Source organism: Phallusia mammillata, chromosome 8, assembly GCF_965637545.1.
Source record: "Phallusia mammillata chromosome 8, kaPhaMamm4.hap1.1, whole genome shotgun sequence".
NCBI lineage: Eukaryota > Metazoa > Chordata > Ascidiacea > Phlebobranchia > Ascidiidae > Phallusia > Phallusia mammillata.
In genome coordinates this window covers 180,940-194,916 of record NC_137259.1, presented here as the reverse complement: position 1 = coordinate 194,916, position 13,977 = coordinate 180,940, and the positions used below count along the sequence as shown (strand labels likewise).

Here is a 13,977-nt window from a genome sequence, read left to right as displayed (position 1 = left end):
GAATAAAAGACAAGAACTAAATTGATCTTTTGTGGATCATGTCGGCTCTATGCAGCAAACGTTAAGAATCGTAATAATGAACTTACTCGCTGCTGCAGACGAAAGATACGAGCCACGAGAAGCAGAAGAAACAATAAGCTTTAAAGTGAACAATAACACAGCACGCGCGCACACTAGACCCCGCAAAGGTAATAAAACAAATTAAAGATAAATAAACCAGAAAATAGTTGAATAGGGTAAACGTTGAAGTAACAAAAACGCAGAGAAATTATACTAAAAACAGGTTTTTGTAAGTAACTAAAAACAAAGTTTAAAACTTTTCATATCTTAGTTCTTTTATGGCCTCGAGCCTATCTTAGTTAAATGTTGGGAAGCACTGTTGTGGTAAATACGTTTTACTGAGCTGTTAACAACGACATATGCAAAAACAAATTTGAAGTGCACCACGCGAATCAAGTCCGTCCTAACTATGTTTATGTGACAACACCTGACACAAGTTAGTGTTTGTTGTCACTTCTTTCCACTGTTTGTAAACCAAGAGTTGTTTCGTCCCCGAGGGGGGCGATTGTTCGGCCAAAACGCGCGGTGAAGTGATTAAGTAATTGTTGCCCGAAAACTCCACAGGCAGAAAGATTGGGACTACAGGTGTTTGTAGAATTTTTTTCCGAGGCGATGATTAGTCAGTCAAAACACGTGACTTTTTCATTAAGCAATCAAGGCCCGAAAACTCCACAGGCAATTTGCGCGCAGAATTGGGGACTCCAAAGCTGACTTGCAGGGGCGCTGAGGTTGATATAAAAGGCAAACAGCTGATTTGGGGCGTTAAAAGCACGTTTTGCTGGAAGCGGATGGAGGAAGCCAAGCTACAGGTTCGTCGTTGTTGCTGGAATTTGTTGTTATAAAAACACGGTTTAAAGTTTAGGGACCAACCCAGAACCTTGGTTTACTATTTTTATTTACTTTACTTCACTTCTCTTTTATTCTTTTTATTTCTATTGTATTTTTTTTTCGCCGCACTATACAATATAGAGGGTTTGGCCAGACTCTCTATATTGTTTTTGCGGATTTTACCAAACAAGGTTCTGGGTTTTTACGCGCATAAACTACTTGTTTGTATCGCAATAAAATCAAAATATTTAGTAATAAGTTTTATTTTGTTTTCACGCATGTGACACAACCATTGATGATGTCATCTAATGGGAATTGCAACATGATCCAATGGAACCGAAGCACCAGTGAGAACCAGAACGTGGTCACTATTCGATGACATCACACGACGAAGTGCCAGTAATGACATCATCCTCGGCGAAGCAGTACGACTTCAAACCTGTATGACACTCGCCATGTTTGTTGTACGATGTGTGTATAAGCATCGTTGATTTGTCTGCAGCTGATCGGAGACGACGGGATAAGGAAGCGACGATGATCGGATCCATGGAGCGGTTGGATTCCTGAAAGTAAGATGACTGGACAAACCAGCGACACAACAAAATCATGAAAGGAATGAGGTAACTGTTATTAGTTTAAATAACGTTTTAGCAACTAAGCAAGGTTATGTCACTTTATATCACAGTTAAACACTTTAGTATTTTTAGTAAAGTGTTTTTAAGCATTGTTGATTTGTCTGCAGCTGAGTGGAGACGACGGGACAAGAAGCGACGATGATCGGATCCATGGAGCTTTTGGATTCCTGAAAGTAAGATGACTTGGCCAACCAGCGACACAACAAAATTTTGAAAGGAACGAGGTAACTGTTTAAATGATAATAAATAGTTTGAATAACGTTTTAGCAACCAACTCTAAGTTAAAAGTACTTTTTAAACATTTTTTTGATGTGTTTAAGTATTGTTGATTTGTGGCAAGCAACTGCTTGGGAACCACAGTGAAGTCGGCTCAGTGTCACAGTATCAATGTAAAAGCATATGAGCCAATAAATGATGTATGTTCCTCGTCCAAGAGGAGCGGAGCTGGTCCGTAACTTTTTAGGAGGCTGGTCAAGTTCGGGAATATTAACCCGATTGCCTTTCGGTCCGCCACGCTTTATATAAATTCTTTAAATTCTATCTCACGCTTTATATAAATTTTATTCCGTTCATATTTTGTGAAATGTGTTTGTAAATTCTTATACACAAAGGCATCTTGGTGGTAGTAGCAAATATTCTTAGGAAACAGCAACAAATAGTTTATTTCTTAACAGGAATCCAACCTCCTTTTCTGCGATGCCAGCAAACTCCGCATCTCCATCGAATAAGGAATAAGCAACTTTCCTCCTGATAAGTTTTGTTAGAAGTCTGTCGTGTGATTCACCCAGGTCGTCCAACCAAATCATAATAACTACATATTTAATTTTACTAACTCCGTCAATAATTTATTCTCTTGCATTTCCCGTAACCGAGTTTTGCTTTTTTATATTTGGACGACGAAAATGCACGACAGACTCACTATATGAAGTTTGTAAGGTAGCTTAGTTTGAATAGATAGAAATAAATATGTTTAGGCTAGCTGTGTTAGATATCTTAAAACCTAGTTGGGAAATTAAAGGGGGGACCACGATGGCGGTTTTACTCGGTTAGTTTACCAAACCTCTAGCTTAACGTTGAACAATAACGAACGTTTAATCCAACTTAAAAACTCGCAATATTCGATCCTATATATTACTCTCGTATTAATTATTAACTGCACTACGTCAAACTAATTTTTTTTAAACTTAAATCGCGTAATAATGAAGACCTGAAGTGTTTTACTGAACTATATAACTAAACCAACGACCTGCCTAAAATAACTGATGTCAAAATAATCCCAACATGTTAACTTAATCATACTTGACCAGTTTGCTGACATTTACATGTATCACATGTAGATGATTATTATTCACTTAACCGTAATGCTGACCACTTTTCTGACATTTATTTTAATGCGCTTGGTTAACCATTTTGCAACACCCGCATTATCTGATACAAATGAATAATCCCAACATGCCCAGTTTGCCATTCAACCATTTTGTCCCCCGATAATTGATAACACGCATAATATCTTGAACGGTTGTTAGCAATGAACCTGTTTTAATTGTTTAGTTACCTATCTGACAATCCTTACATAAATAATACTTATTTGACCCTAAACTGTGGCTTTCAAATTAATAACCCCTGTACCCGATCTTAGAATCAATAAGTAATACATATTTTCTCAGCTACAAGTTACAAACATGTTTAAACATTTCTATAATAGCTAAAATCTCAATAAATCTGCGAAATGAAGTTTGTAGGAATACTCGGAACCTTGTTTTGTTTTCATTTTTTTTTATTTTTTTTTTCGTTTCTTGTGTTTTATTTTTACTTCTCTCTTATTTTCTCTTTATTTTTTTTCGTTTTTATTTATATTTTTATTTACATTTTTTTATTCTTTTCGTTTTTTATATTTTAAATTTTTTTCGCCGCATTATATAATATCGAGGGTGTGCACAGCCCTTTATATTATTTGTGCGGATTTTTTAAACAAGGTTCTGGGTTAAAAATTAGTTTCAAAATGTAAAAAATTAAACAAATTTTTGCGTTCCTGGTTTAATTACGTCCCCAACATATTACGTCATAGTAGGGGAATTCCCTTATTTGTCCCCCTGCCCCTAACATGTTACGTCATTGAGGGGAAATCCCATAGGGGCGCCCCCAACACGTTACGTCATAGTAGGGGAATCCCATATGCGCCTATAACACGTTACGTAATATTTACTTGAGGTTTTGTAATCTACCCTATGGACTGCCATCGTTAATTTTAAGTATAATTGTTTGTAGATTTGTAAATATAGTTTGTAACCGTAATAATATATGGAATTAATTTTAATGGTAAGCATATAGCCTGTATTTTTGTAGCTGTATTAGCGTATGTTTTTAAACATGTTTACATATTACATATTACTCATTCATAACTTTCGTAACAATAATATAAGTTCGTACAGTTTGTATTTTTATAACTTGAACATTTGTTATTAACGTTAGTTTTGGGCGGTCAGCCGCAAATTTAGGGGTATGTTATTATTTATTATTGACATTATCGCTTTTTATTACCATGTTTTCAGCTTGCGCTTTTCGTGCGCCAGTCTGTTTTCCTCGTTTCGGTTGTAGTTCTGCACCGAACGAGGGTTTCTCTACTGCCTTAGACGAAACCCATTGCGTGGGTTGACACCTTGACGCGGTGCAATGGCTTTTAAACCAAGATCAACCCGCAGAACCTTGATGTTTTTGCGAACTTTATTTAAATTTGCTTTTCTTGTTTCAGAATACCTTGGGATTATCGGATGAGCGGAACTTTTTTTGTCCCATTTGTTTGTTATTTTTATTTTTATTAATTTGCTTTGTTTGTTTGTTTGTTTGTTTGTTTTACTTTTATTGCTGTTAGTAAAATTTGGACAATAAAACAGTGCAATTGCTTTTCTAAATTATTTTGCGATGTAATCGTTCCTCAGTAAAAAAGTCCTTTTGTATTATTTAATATAGATAACATTAGGAAGATTTTACAGTTTTAAGAGTAATACTTGTCCTTGTTTAGGATTAAATTACCTGTCCTAATACCAGTAATCTATTAGCAAGCTGGCAACCATGGCACCACTGTTTGCGTGGTAGAGAAACTTGGTGCTGGTACGACTTCGCAAGTTCGGTTGGATTGGACAATTTGTGGGTGAAACTGCTGCCGCTAATATTCGGCGAACATTTCCAGGTCTTTACTCTTTGGAAATGAATGAGGAAGGCGATTCCGTGGTCAAGATGGCAATTGAAAATCCACAAAAATATGTTTTGAAACCACAACGCGAATGGGGAGGAAACAACATTTATGGCGAAGATATTGCAAAACTGTTGAGAGAAATAGGAAACGACAGCCGACGTAGTGCCTACATCCTCATGGAACTTATCAATCCAAAACCGACACCGAACTATGCAATATGTGGTGGAACCGCCACGAAGGAAGAAGTTATTTCGGAATTAGGAATATACGGAGTCTACCTTGCCTGCGGCGACAAGATGTTGGAGAATTACGCTGCTGGACATTTGCTCAGTTCGAAACCCAAGGACCAAAATGATGGCGGCGTTGCGACAGGAGTTGCAATTTTGGACTCCCCGCTGCTTGTCTAGATGTGTCCTATTTTAACACTTGCAGTAGTCTGCTATTTTTGCTGTAAAACGACTTGTGACCAAAAAAGGCGGTATTCGTTTTCAGTTCATCTCGAGTTATTTCCAACATATCGGTATTGTATCATTCACTGGCAACACGGACAGTCAGGAATACCAAGTACATGCGCCGCAATTTTGACACGCATCGGGCAAAATACGACGTTTTTTCTATACCAAGAGCAGCAAATTTTTATCCGTAAGTTTAATGTTCGTATAAATTGTTTTCTCTTATTACTGCATATTTTGGCGCGAAATCCAAGTTGTTTGGATTTTTATCGGAATTGGTTTTAATTGTGTTGAAAATATTTTTCTACTTATGTATGTCAATTGTCAAGTATGGGTAGCGTAGTTTTGAAGACAATTCGTTTAGATCAAGTGGTTAGGGCGATGAGCTGGTTTGGGCCGCGATTTGGCTTCATAAAGCAGCTTATAAGCAATCTCATTTGGGTGACGCCGTTGCAAAATATCGGGAATTCGGTCTTGATTAGATTAACACGGGTAAAGGATTTGCCTACGACAACAAAATATTGGCTGAACAGGTCGGTTCTATTACGTTAACTAACAGATTGCATAGTGCACAAAAACATTTTAATATTTAAATTTAAATCATGATTTTGTTGAAAATTTTTGTTTCTGTTTTTCAACTTTTATTATCTGAGCTAACATGAGATTACGATTTGTACATCACTCCTGTTCTAAACTTCTGCGATACATGGAGCGCTCAAAATGCCCCCAAAACTCCGGATGGTTTGCTGTCAATGCCAAAAACCAAAAACAAAATGTTATTTGTGGGCAAGAGTCACTGTTGTTTTTATTGAATAACTGAGGTAATTGGAAAAAAGGCTCATTAAAAATCCTGTAATTTGGTTACCAATGCCACTATATTTAAAACAATGCTTTAAAAGAAGTTAAAAACATTCAAATGCCACTCACTTCATACAAGTGATCATTTATTCAAATAGTCTATTACTTTTAAGAGCATGAACAACTGTTCTTTTAATGCAGGTTTTCTAAAACGGTGCTTTGGTCTTCGACAAATTACTTTGCATTGTCTTTCATGCACCATAGGGTGTTGTGGGTTATTAATACAGATGAATGCAGTTACTTACATAATCCATTTCTCTACAGTGGAAATGTTATTCCAACCTAAGCCGTTTGTTTGCAAAATTATCTGGTTAATAGCATAAAAAAGTTCTACAAATTGGTTCAGCAAAAACCGCATTTGTTTGTAGCCCGATATATTTCGGGCATCAAAATTTGTCGTGTTCTGTTTCATGCTTTACAAAATAAACATTAACATTTAATTACGTGGAGCAGGAACTTCCCAAGGTAGCTATTGAACTTTTTTGTATTGCTTTCCATGAGTTGCTGCATAAACTTAACTGATTTTAAACTGAGGCATTTTTTGCTGCTTAGTAGTAGAGACTAATTTTGTGACAAAAGTTAAATCAACCTTAATATTTGTTTGATATTCAACCTTAATATTTGAACTCCAGGTTCCTGCCCACATTCCAGCACTTGTGCTTGCCAACCACCGTGACATGGGGAGTCATCGAGTGGTGGAACTTGACGAGCTTCAATACATGATCAACGGAATAGACAGGTTTACAAGCTTTATTATCAAACAATTAACTGCACTTTCCAACACTAGTTGAAAATCATTTGGTTTACATTTTCCATGTGCAACAAAAAATGTTATTTACAAGCCAAATGCAAATTAGTCATTAATTGCCCTGTTAATATGTTGTGTGCACTCTTAAGCCACATACTAACATGACTTTTCAAACTGCATGCAATAAATGTCAACATTTAAATACAAGGCATGTTATCTCTTCACCATTATGCTAGTCTCTGTTACACTTACAAGTTTAACTAAACATAACCATTGTTTTTAACTTCAATGTTTTAATGAATGCTGTCAGTGAAATTCAAACAAATCCTAAACAAAATGGTTTATTCTCTTATCTATCCTGTCTTTAATAAACCTCATATTTATCAGCAGTGATCTGTTATTAAAACTTCTTTCAATGCAGCAACTGATTTGCATACGCTATGATATTCATTTTCTGCTTTTAATAATCTGAGTGAAACCATGTGAAGGTTTTAATGTATGCCACCCAACCTTATCACAGAAAACTTTCAATGTACGAATCCCGATTCTTCAAAACACTTCACCGATCCCACAATAGGTGTTGTATTTTGCGTGAAAGCATGTTGTAACATTTATGCCCTTCGGGATGTTTTTGTTTGGTATTCTTCATTGACCAGAAGTTTTTTTTTTGTCTTTTAATTGCAAACTGTTGTAACTATGAGCCTGCGTAGCTCATTTGGTAGAGCGCAAGTCCCGGAAAAACTCCTGTTGTGGGTTCGAATCCCACCGCAGGCTAGATTTTTCTACCCTCTGCCTTGCCATACATTGAAAGCTTGGTGACCGGCATGATTAAGTATAACACCTTAAACAGTCCTGGCATACTATGATTTGCATATAAGGGTGCCAGGATTGCTGGTCTGGATGAACACTTCAGGTCTTATCCCAGTTATAAATGTATGTTCATCTTAGCTGATCCTATTGACTATAATGATTTAAATCCCGGGAGTGTTAGTGCTCAACCAAAACAAAAGTATTGATTTTGTGAAGCTCTGTGCAGCTTTCATTTATCCCACAGTGCATAAGTGGAATGAACACAATTCAAACACATAAAACTGATTATGCATGATTTGCAGTGTTTCTATTTTCATTTATTTTCTTAACAAACCATCAAAATTACAAAATTTTCCCTTGTTTTTTTATTTGACAAGACATGTGTATATTTGTTGATGTTTCTTTTTTCTCATTTATGACACATTTGTAATTTTTGTTAAGTGGCCAATGTTTTAAACATGGATGTGAACTTGTGATTTTTTCCGTTGCAAACCTCACTGATTTGGTTTGGTTGAACTGATACTAAATTATTTTTGTTTCCTCAGACCCCCAGGATCAGCAGGAATTATGTTTCTCGAATCGTCAATGAAAAATGGATTTGGTTTAAAATACATCCACAAGTTTTTCAATCTGCCATTTCTTCTGCTGCAGGTATGTATTCCCCAACAAATCAATCGCTTCATTTTCATGTGACTAAAAGCACAACTTGGCAAAGGTTTTGGCAAGCAAATTTATTTAAACATGCAAGTGAAGAAATCTCTGAGTGACTGCATTTTTAAGTTTTCAACTTTTTTATAAGACCAACGAGAAATTGTTTGGCTTTAGTCAGCAATACATCAGAATTTGCAACAAACAGAGTTTGTTTGTAAATGATTGAATGTGTGTTTTGTATTTAGCGTGAAAGTTTGTTGAAACAACTTGAAACAAATTATCTTGATGTGGAAAGTTGTCTGGAGGAATTACAATACGAGCCGACATCCGATGAACAAAACTTTGACCGGTTTGTGCTCACCACTTTGTTTAGGATAAATTTGGATTCAATATTTTACTCTAAACATCGCTAGTGTAGGCCTGCTAGAAACCTCCACCAAAAGTGAATGGGCCATTTTCCAACACATGTTATCGAATTCCAACACACTTTATTGATTTGGGAATTAAACCTGATTTGCCATCACCTGTGGTTGGGTTTGACTGTCGACTTAATTTCATGATTATAAAAGATGGTGAAAGTGTTGGTGGTGTTGTGGGGCCTGTTCTGCGTCTTTTTGAAAGATCTCCAGATTTACTTTTAGCGCAACATGAACAACTCCATGTTGTCCCCACAAAAAAATAATTATTCTGGTAGATCCTGGACTTTCCAATTTCGTTGAGTTTGTCTTCTACATTTTTTAGTAGGGGGCCACAAGGCCTTACAGGGTTACTTTTAGGGGGGCACAATGCATGAAAGGTTGATAAGCACTCCTTTGGGACTTGGGTGTGTCATCCTGGAAGCATTTTGAAAAATTTTGATCTGGACCAGATTGGTTTGCTTAATGTTGTTGTTGTGGTTTGCAGTTTTTCTGAAATGTTGGAACAGAAGAAACAAGGTAGGAAACCATCAGTATCTCCCGTCCAGTCAACTCCACCTAGTGGTAAACAAGTTTCTGAAACCAATGCCACAGGAGGGAGCCAAAAACCTACAAGCTTATCTGTCCAGCCAACGGTAACAACTGTCTGCATCACAGTTGAACTTTTTGCGAAATATTGATGCTTGTGAACACTATGCACGGACTTGAAAAGTAATTTAATCATAAACATAACTGCCTGGTGTATATAGAATACATCGTTCAGACGTTTCGACAATCTCTGTTGTCATCATCAGTGCAGGTTGTCAGTTGAGCTGTGGAACACGATACATAAAGCACTTAGGAAAAAAAGGTGAATTTCAGGTGTGTGAAGTGACGTCACAGACGATAACAGGGAACTGGCGTTTAGGACGGTGGTTTTGACAAAAAGATAAGGGCAGGAAATTTATATGCCGTGTTCCACGGGTGCCTTCGAATACTACAGGTGCGCTAGGTGCGTACTGCGTTTGGTACCCCGCTTGGTAACCTTTTTTCGTGCAACGTAACTTAAAAATAGTGCAGGTAACTCTCTTTGGTGCGATTAAACTCATAACAGTTACGACGTAACTCGAAAATACTGCAGCTGTCCTGTTTTTTTGCGACAAATCGTAAATACTCCAGTGAACGTTGAAAACACGCAAATAATGCTGGAAAAGTGTTACGATAGTCCTAACACATACCCCAAACTTAAAACCCTAAACCCTAAACCCTAAACCCTAAACCCTAAACCCTAAACCCTAAACCCTAAACCCTAAACCCTAAACCCTAACCCTAACCTTAACCCAAACCTCAACCCAAACCTAACCCAAACATTAAAACCAGTACCACCAGCATTATTACGTTACGTCGCAGTAACTACAAGTTTCCTCGCTTCAAAAAAGGTTACCTGCACTATTTACGGGCTTTGTTGCATTAGAACGAGTTACCTGTAGTATACCTAGCGAAGTACCTAGCGGACTAAGCGCACTTAGCGTACCAAGCGGACCTGCTGTTTTCGAAGGCACCGGTGTTCCACAGCTTGATTGACAACCTGCACTGATGATGACAACAGAGATTGTTTAAACGTCTGCATGATGTATTCTATATACACCAGTAGTCTGGCAGTAATGGTTATGATCAAGTTGCTAGTTGTAATGTCAGAAGTTAAAAAATGTGCTGTATTGACCACCAAATTTAAATACAATGTTATTCTTGTCAGGTTTCGAATGGTTCGACAGCCCAAACTAAGGAATCACCAGTGGCACCACAGAAAACAAATGAACCAGAGAAAAAGGGATTTATGTCAAGATTTTTTAGAAGTATGAAAATTTGGAATATTGTTTCGTTGTTGTGGTTTTGGAATGTAGTGACATTGTTTTGGATGTAATCACTGATTGTTGTAGATTCACCCAACGTTGCAGCAGATACAAATCCCTCCCAGGTGAACGGAACGAAACATCACACAAATTCTCCGAGCTCTGAAATACAACCTGAAGTGAAAAACATTGATGAGTTTGTTCCAGATAGTGGCGCTGTTGATCAGTTTCTTGACCAAGTTCCAGATCAAAACATTCCTACGAGGTAAGTTAAAATAATGAAAAAAACAAACAAATGTGCTGGAAAAATATATTCAGCTAAACAGTATAATTTAGTTTTAGTTTTGCCATTATTGTAAACTGCATGTGTTGTTCTGAAAACACATAACAATCAGCTGATGTTAATGGACTAAACCAGGGGTCGGCAACCCCTGTGACGCATGCAAAGTTGACATGCATGCAAGGTTGACATGGTGGTTTTTCATGGCATGCCAACCGATTTGCGTGTAAATATTGAAGTAACCTGTTACACTGCTCGTTTATACTTTTTATCATGCCTTTGTTCTAAAATTCAGCCTTGCATGGACTAAACACTCAGCTTTAAAATAGAATCTCTGCTTTCTCTGTATTATTAACATCCACTGGCACAAACCAGTATTATTTAGAAAAACGTTGGCACGCGAGATCATTAACACATGGAAATAACAAGTAAATTGGCATGTGTCGCCTAAAAAGTTGCCGACCTCTGGACTAAACACTTCTCTATTATTTTGCTACACGTTAGAAATCACTTGTAAAAGCAAACTGTTGTTTAGACTTGTTGCAAATGATGACTCAGCATCTAGTAGTGTTGACTCGGATGAAAACCCTATGGTTGCAGGTTTCCAGGAAGATTTGGATTCGGACGATCAACAACATGAAGGTATTGTTGGGCTGAACCACCTGCAAATACCAGGAAATTCTGAGATAGTCACATGTTGATTGATGTTTTGCACATAACTGTAATTATCAAATCTCTGGTAGATATTGTATTGTCATGGATGATATGTTGCAGTAACAAAGAAATTGCCAACAGGTTTTCCACTTTACAGTGTAATCTAAAACACACATTATATATTGATAACATATGAAATAGGCTATTGCTGCCAGGCGTAATGTATAACCAAGTATTGCTCATCCAGCAGTTTGATATGTTTGGAGTAGTTGGAATTACTAAATTCCATACAGAATTATTTTTAAGCACGGGTGTCATTATCAGGAGTAGAGCTGCTAACATGAAAACTCACAGTAGAAAAGTTTGCTAAATACCGATAGATGGCGTAAGGAGCACAGTTGTTTTAATTAACAGTAAGACTGGAATAGGGCATTACAATAAAAAACTGCCGGAAGAGCTAAAAATTCTGTTAAGACTGGAATAGGGTTAGGGACTAAATTTAACATAAAGAACTGGGATTTTTAGGTTGATTTTTTGTTATTATTATTATGAAACCTCAGACTAACCCTAAGTGTCAGCATTTTTACACAAACTCCATTCAAAATATTTGCATGCGCCACCTACCAGAATTTAGCAAACCTGTGTACTGTGAGTTCCTGTGTTAGTAGCTCTACCTTATGCAGGGACGTTTTTATTTATTATATATTGGTGTCTTTCCCTTAAGTGTATGTATGTTTTATAGCCTACCTCTTGAAAATGGCCTTTCAGATTTTTTTATTATTTAACTGTAAAGTACATTTTTATCATTAAATTGTGAATGATTTCAGATGTTGGGAAAGCTTACACCTACTCAGACAGTGATGATGATTATGTGGCACAAACACAATTCAAAAAGAGGCAACAAGATAAAGTGAAGACGGGAATTAAGTTTGATTTAAATTTTGATGAAAGTCCTCCTGTTGAACAAACTGATGGAACGGAAACAAAAACTGTTGTTTCGTGGCCAACAGACGCTGATAAGACAGTTGAAAAAGATTCAGTATCGGTTAAAAGTCGTGAATCATGTGATGCAACAAACAACGTGGTACAAGTTGCAAGCGTTAGAATGGAGGATGTGGATGTATCGAGTGATGAAGGACCAAGCAACCACATGGTATGTGACATTTCACCCCATGCTCACCATAAGATTACTTCATAAGAAAGTTAGAATTATAAATGCTAGGGAATGGGCCAAAACTGTAAAGCATTTATACGTTAATGTTCGTTACATTGTGACATCACAAACATTCCCTATTCCACGCTAGTTTTAGCTTTCCAAGGTCCCCTACGTCAACAGCAGTGTATAAAGCTGTACATGCCCCAGAAATACGCGTTTTCCCACCATCTAATGCATTGAAAAAACAGTCATTTTTGTTTTTGGATACCCTTTCGATCACCTGTTTTATATGTTAGGAGGGCATGAATATGCAAATTTAATGCTTGTGTCAGTTTGTGCAAGTGTCACGACTCGGGGTTAAGAGAGCATGGTTGTTACAACTTTTGATTTTCTTGGGCAAGCACCATCGGCACAGTGATAAATAAACAAATGTGACTTGTACGCAGGTTTCAAATTTTGTGGAGGACATTTCTTCCGATGAGGATCACCGCGATCCATCACCTCCTCCTCAGCAGCAAGCAGAAGCAGAAAGTGAAACAAAAACTCCGAGCATCCAACTTCAATCCAGTGATTTCGATTTCCTTGAGCAAATCACCAACAAACCCACGAAAGGTAAACAAGCCACGAAAACAATTTGAGGCCAGTTTGTGCCAATTATGTGTTTTCACCACCTGAAGTTTCTAATGCTTGCTAATGAATGAAGTTTTGTAGCCCTAATAATTCAATCCTGGTAGTTCAAAATCCAGAAGTAGTCAGTTGGTTTTAGGCCGGACTCTGTAAGACTTTTTAGGAGCCACGTGCCAATTTACTTGTTATTTTGATGTGTTAATGACCTCGCATGCCAACATTTTTTTAAATAATAGTGGTTCGTGCCAGCAGATAACAATAATAAAGAGAAAGCAGAGTGTTTTGTGCATGTAAGGCTGAATTTTAAGACAATGTCATGATAAAAACTATAAACAAGCAGTGTAACAGGTTAACTTGTTACTTCAATATAAACACGCAATTCGGTTGGCGTGCCATGAAATACCACCTTGCATGTCAACCTTATCAGGGGTTGCCGACTCCTGGTGTGAGCCATGGAGTAAAAAAACTGGCCTAAAAAATTTAATTGTGTTTCTGCAGCAAAAGAAAGTTCAAAGAAATCTTCCAAAAAATCGGATTCTACAAATGATGGGAAAACTGATGGGAAAAAACACAAGAAGAAAAAGAAGAAACATCGACGACAGGATGATGAGAAAAACGAGGCAACAAGTGAAAAGGGGAGAAGGAAACGCAAAGAGGTTGATGACTTGGAGGCTTTTCTTGGTGCTGGTGAAAAATATGAGTCAATATAAAAATATGTCTAGTGAAAAACAGCCTGGCATTGAAAGCATGTGGCTGCTACAGGAAGCTGCAAAG

The 13,977-nt window shown here is 37.2% G+C and overlaps 2 protein-coding genes, 1 long non-coding RNA gene and 1 pseudogene across 7 annotated transcripts in view; all 4 read left to right on the top strand.

The window, feature by feature from the left end:
* LOC145204554 (uncharacterized) overlaps positions 1–144 on the top strand; it is a 7,825-nt gene extending 7,681 nt beyond the window's left edge. The window contains exon 10 of the mRNA XM_080077146.1: positions 99–144. Coding sequence (XP_079933272.1) covers positions 99–144 — 46 coding nt within the window. The remainder of the gene's footprint in view (positions 1–98) is intronic.
* Positions 145–714: 570 nt separating this feature from the next.
* Positions 715–2,367, top strand: LOC145205643 (uncharacterized). 2 transcript variants are annotated; one of them, XR_013853690.1, is made up of 4 exons: positions 715–1,329; positions 1,391–1,508; positions 1,631–1,747; positions 2,198–2,367. It is a non-coding gene; the product is annotated as an uncharacterized LOC145205643 (long non-coding RNA). The 2 variants fall into 2 exon arrangements; XR_013853689.1 differs by having other exon boundaries at positions 719–1,329; positions 1,391–1,457.
* Positions 2,368–4,730: 2,363 nt separating this feature from the next.
* LOC145204553 (glutathione synthetase pseudogene) lies at positions 4,731–5,126 on the top strand (annotated as a pseudogene).
* A 170-nt stretch (positions 5,127–5,296) lies between these two features.
* LOC145205381 (rab-like protein 6) lies at positions 5,297–13,977 on the top strand. Of its 4 annotated transcripts, none has more exons than XM_080078078.1 (12): positions 5,297–5,361; positions 6,662–6,768; positions 7,298–7,354; positions 8,133–8,238; positions 8,484–8,587; positions 9,142–9,289; positions 10,390–10,489; positions 10,574–10,751; positions 11,302–11,408; positions 12,248–12,573; positions 13,023–13,188; positions 13,702–13,977. In XM_080078078.1, the coding sequence occupies exons 2-12, from the start codon at positions 6,707–6,709 to the stop codon at positions 13,911–13,913; spliced, it is 1,566 nt and encodes a 521-aa protein (XP_079934204.1). In that variant the 5' UTR covers positions 5,297–5,361; positions 6,662–6,706; the 3' UTR covers positions 13,914–13,977. The 4 variants fall into 4 exon arrangements, with proteins under 4 accessions (XP_079934204.1, XP_079934206.1, XP_079934203.1 ...); XM_080078080.1 differs by lacking the exon at positions 5,297–5,361 and adding an exon at positions 5,372–5,704; XM_080078077.1 differs by lacking the exon at positions 5,297–5,361 and adding an exon at positions 6,420–6,494.